This window comes from Echinops telfairi, unplaced genomic scaffold (genome assembly GCF_000313985.2).
Source record: "Echinops telfairi isolate 266 unplaced genomic scaffold, ASM31398v2 ScPeMD7_7407;HRSCAF=8445, whole genome shotgun sequence".
NCBI lineage: Eukaryota > Metazoa > Chordata > Mammalia > Afrosoricida > Tenrecidae > Echinops > Echinops telfairi.
In genome coordinates this window covers 5,448,839-5,454,097 of record NW_022111307.1, presented here as the reverse complement: position 1 = coordinate 5,454,097, position 5,259 = coordinate 5,448,839, and the positions used below count along the sequence as shown (strand labels likewise).

Genomic DNA, 5,259 nt, shown 5'->3' with positions numbered 1-5,259 from the left:
GCAGATGGAGGAAAAGTCCTCCCCACAGACCCTCCCCCCACGCCAACATAGGCAATGCTTGTGGTCAAGAACCCAAGTCGGATCCGCTTCCTACTAGAAAAGTCCAAGTTTGGGCAGATCACAGTTCCACCCACCCACCAACAGCCACGTCTCAACTCTCTGTCCTTAGGCCTCACTAATCATTTACAGCCTGTAAACGGCCATGTGAACCAGGGGTCAAGGTAAGCATCCCAGTTACACAACCAAAAAAAGTATAAAGATTTCGTTTGAACCAATTGTGTGTGCGCGCGTGTGTGTGTGTGCTTCAGGAAGTCTGCGTGAGCTTCCCCACTGTGGTAGACTGCAGTAAGGGATGGTTTTCATCTTGTAACAAAATGAAGGGATTCGTCGCAGCTCTGCTTTTAATCACGCTGCCGCACTCCGGTGCCCTGAGTCCCACCGATTGCAAGGCAGCTGAGCCGGTGGCTGGGAAAGTTCTAGACCTGATCAATAAAGAGCGCCGGGATGGTTACATTTTCGAGTTGCTGCGGGTCGCTGATGCCCATCTGGATAAAGTGGTGAGCAATGGCCAAAGGCCGAGCTGAGTGGGGAGACCGCAGGGGCATTGTCATTGTAGGCCCCGAGTCTACTGCTGGGCAAGATGCAAACGCTTTCTTCTTGCCAACCAAGCTTCTGGTCTCTGTGTCCTTAACTGGATCAGTCGGCAAGTTCTTATGAGCACTTAGGTGGAGTCCAATCTAATGGGGCTCACTGTGTGAGAGCAATTAGACTTCAACGGTGGGTCTTGCCTTAAAGGAATTAATAATCAGACCACACACGCAGGCAAATGGTGTAAGATAAGATCTATTGAAGTGGCCACATGTGTGCTGGAGAAATTTAATGAGAGGAGAGATACTAAGATTAGATGGGAGACAGCTTGGAGTGGGTAGAATGTTAATACCCAGGGGACCTTGGCAGAGGCATTCCGCGTGAATTCCAGGCATGCCACCTCTATCTAAGTAGGAAATCGGGAAAGAGGGGTTTTCGGGGTTGCCTGAAAACAAGCGGGAGGTCTCCAGAAGCTCTGTGGGAAATGAGTTTCAGAGAGACCAGACCCCAGGAGAATGAATTCTCACCTGACATGTGGAAGACCCATATGTCCTTCCCAGTCAATGTACCACAAGCTCACATGTCACCTACCAATTAGTGGAAGCTTGTGTCTGCTATGGGGAAAAATGCAATATATCTCCCAGATTAAAATAGACTAGGAAGAAAATGCTATAGAAAAGTTAGCCAATGAAATGCTATGGGTCCCATTGGGACTCTTATGTGTGAGACCATGAATTAGGATCCAACTTGACAGCTGCAGACCAGAGCCCTGGTCAATTGGAATGCTAACTGCAAGGTCAGCTGTTCAAACCCATCAGCCTTTCGAAAGAGAAAGGTAAGGCTTTTCCATTCCCATAAAGATTTACATCCTCAGAAATCCTGTGCAGGGTCACTGGTGGGGTGGTGGTTACTCAGACAGCTGCTAACTAAAAGGCCAGCAGTTCAAAACCACCAGCCACTCTGAGCGAGATAAAGGAAACTTTCTATTCCCATAAGACTTACAGAAATTCAAAGGGGCAGTTCTACCCTGTCCTATAAGGTCACTGTGAGTCAGAATTGACTCAGTTGTAGTGAGTTTGTTTGCTTGTTTGTTCGCCAAAATTTACTCGATGGCAGTGGGTTTGGTTGTTGTTAACAACAAAGTACTAGCAAGAAGGCATGGCAAGTTGCTGGGAGTGTACGAATGTAAGATTCAGCCAGCACTTTAGGGACTATTAGAACCATTTCCAAATTCTGCCACGTCTGCGGGACACGAGGGTGAATAGGCACTGTGCTACCCTGGAGTGCTGGCATGGAGGGTGGGAGACAGACAATGTACCTGGGAAGGCAGAGGCAGGTAAAGGGGAGATGAATTAAGAAGCTCTCACGCATTCAGGGCCAAGGCAATGAGCACCACAGCACAGTATCGGGAATCAGGCCATGTGAGAACGAGCAATAGAGCGAGAGTGATTTTGAAGAAAGGCCAGGTGAGACCTAGTGACTGGCTGGATAATGAAAGCAAGGAAATCAAAGTTGGCTTCACATTTTTAAGTCAGAAAGTACAGCAATAGTTAACAGTGCCACTGACAAAGGAAGCTTTTAGCAGTTGAATTGAAAGAGAATGTAGAGAAGTCAGCCTTGGAATTTGTTCGAAAGCCAAATGAAATCAAGAACATTCAAGAACAGAACTGGATGAGGAGATAGAACCACAAGTATGGATAAGGGCGTCACTGCATAGTGGCCAGAGGATGACTGTCATCACTCAGAATGTAAGCTCTCGTGTCTGGCAGCCCTCCCAGCCCACGCTGCTATGTCGTGTTAGATCTTTAACGCCCGTGGGCAAAAGCAGTACCGTGACTCTTGGAAGCTAGTTATTCCGTTTGATAGAGCAAATAACATAAAGGTGAAGAATCTGCAAAGCCTTGGAAGGAAGCAGGGGCTCTCTTTAAGAAATTGCTTTCATTGACGAAAGCTCTGGTCTCCCACGTGCTATTTACTGTTGCATTCTTGTTATTTCTCAGGAATCTACAGTTGTCTATTATTTAGCCCTAGATGTAAGTGAAACTGACTGTCCGGTCCTATCAAGGAAACACTGGAATGACTGTAAGCCAGCAGCTACAAGGCGCCCATCTGAAATAGTAAGTACCCAGGACAGCATAGCCCCTCCTCTGGTCATTCAGCCTACTCAGCTTTCCCAGGGGAGCCAAAATGCTCAGGCTAACAGAGCCAAACAGCACAGGAAGTTCCTGCCTCATTAAGGCTACGATGATGTTGAGTAAGAATATCTCAAGAGCCGTAATTGAGGGCCCATTGCTTTGGATGGCGACCTCTGAGATGTTGGGCAAGTCACCTAACGACTCTCAACTTGGGGTTCCTCTCCTGTCAACTAAGAGGAGTTTCTAATGTTCTTTCTAGCCTTCAAAGACTTTGTTCTAAAAAGCTATAAGCTTATACCCGCATCCTACCAGACCTGGCCCCAAAGGTAGAAAGAACCAAAGGGGTCTACGCGGCTTCAGGAAGGACTAAGCGCTTGTTCTGCACACTGGGCATGGGGACTGGGATACCAGGCAGCTGCCAGAGAACACAAGGTGGACAAAGGCACACATTGAAGGTCTCCTTTTAGAAAATCAGAGATTTATACACCTGGAAGTTTTATCAAAAATTTCCCTCAAAAATGTTTTGAATATGTCATAATCCATTTAAGTAGTTTCTCCCAGGTTCCCAGGAGGGTCTTTGAGTACCTAAAGCATTCAGTACTCAGAAACAGACTTAGGAAATGCAGAATTTAAGAGCAGATTTAATGAGAGCCTATGTAAAGTAAATAACTTTTAAAGAGAGTAGGGATATTTTGCATTATTTTTTGCATTATATGTTGCATTCCCTCTTATCCAACCTAATGAGAGCAGTAAATAATGACAGAAAATCTTTCTTTTTCACAGGTGATTGGGCACTGTAAGGTTATAGCTACAACACATTCAAATGAATCTCTGGACCTTAGAGTGAATGACTTTAACTGCACCACAAGTTCTGGTATGGCCATCTGTTAAATTGCTGATTCATTCTAGACTGATATGGAATTCAAACAGCAACACTCATCAACTATTGTACTTGTCAGAAGTGGTCCCTATTCTCATGGACTTGATTAGGACTTGATTAGTATACCTATTCCAGAAATTCAGCATATAACAATAGAAATGCAGAAGAGGCAATATACATCGCTGCACTCTAGGATCTGACTTGATTGGATTTACATACAAATTCACAATTTAATAGCTGTGTGCTCTTAGGAAGGTTAATTTGACTCTCTAAGCCTCCTTTTTCTCCTTTATAAAATGAGGACAGTAATAGTCTTAGCCATCAAGACCATTTTGATGATTGAGTAAGATGGTATATGTAATAATCTTCACGAAGCACCAGGCTCTTGATAAATTCTGAGTTCAATATCTAATAATTGCATAGGGAACACAGTTTACAAAAAAGTTATTTATCTATTATTTCACTTTGTCTTCCAGCAAAGATATAAAGTAAAGCTAATTTCTATTTTAGAGATGCAATAACTGATATTCAAAGATGTCCAATTTGGTCTAGGGAATACACCCAAGAGGTGGCAAACACATAAATCTAACCTTGCAATTTAGACCTGATCCCCCCTGCTCTTCTTTCTTAATTTTCAAGAATTATGATTTTAAATATATATATATTTCACAAAACTAAGTGAGAATTTACTTTATAATAGTAACCTTCAATATGATGTAGGAGCTCTGGTGGCCTAGTGGGCTACACACGGAGCTGCTAACCACAAGGTCAGCAGTGTGAATCTACCAACTGCTCTACAGGAGAAAGATGAGGCTGTCTACTTCCATAAAGATCAAGAGTCTCAGAAACCCAAAGAGACAGTTCTACTCTGTCCGATAGGGTCGTTATGAGTTGGTATTGACTCAATGACAATGAGTTTGGTTTTTGTTTTCAACATGTTTTAATACAAAAATTCAACAGTCAAGCAACCTCTTCGGAGGTAGCCTTAAAGAAAGAATGAATTGAGTTTTCTCTTCTCTGTAAGTAAAATAATGCTTCCTTCTCCTGGGCAGGGTCAGGAAGAGTTCATTAACATGTTAACACCCTGTAGGTTGAGAGGCATCAAAATTAGAGATCACAACAAGGGTTTAGGCATCAAAAGGATGGAGGTTTGAGTTGAACGCTGCTTAATTAGTGGATTAACCTAGAATAAATTGTTTAATCTAGCTTTGCCCATCTGTAAATTGGATGTGATTGTAATTTTTATTCTTGCCACCATGTCTCTATGTATTAAGTCCAAGCATGGATGTTGCCATTTTCAACCCTGCAATAGAATGACTACCAAATTCTTTCTCCAGTCTCTTCAGCACTGACCAATACCAAAGACAGTCCTGTACTCTTGGATTTCTTTGAAGATACTGAGCCCTACAGAAAACTAGCCAACAAAGCCCTTGAGAAATATAAAACAGAACATGATGATTTCACCTTTTTCAGGGTGGATCGAGTGGAAAGAGTTTCCCGAGTGGTGAGTACAACCAGCCGCTGAACGCCTGGGTTGCAGCCTGGCCATTGTGAACTCAGAGCCACGGACCCTCTCACCTTAGTGCACTCAGCAAGCTCCCTTTACATCAAGTATCAAAGCATCGTCCTCCTGCAAATTGTTTTTGGAGTCGGGGT

The 5,259-nt window shown here is 43.6% G+C and overlaps 1 protein-coding gene across 1 annotated transcript in view; it reads left to right on the top strand.

Annotated features, from left to right (window-relative positions):
• The first annotated feature begins 301 nt into the window (after nt 1-301).
• Nucleotides 302-5,259, top strand: part of HRG (histidine rich glycoprotein) — a 13,902-nt gene continuing 8,944 nt past the window's right edge. Inside the window, exons 1-4 of the mRNA XM_004713466.2 lie at nt 302-557; nt 2,589-2,705; nt 3,507-3,597; nt 4,941-5,107. Of these exons, the coding sequence (XP_004713523.1) occupies nt 375-557; nt 2,589-2,705; nt 3,507-3,597; nt 4,941-5,107 (558 nt within the window). The 5' untranslated portion in view covers nt 302-374. The remainder of the gene's footprint in view (nt 558-2,588; nt 2,706-3,506; nt 3,598-4,940; nt 5,108-5,259) is intronic.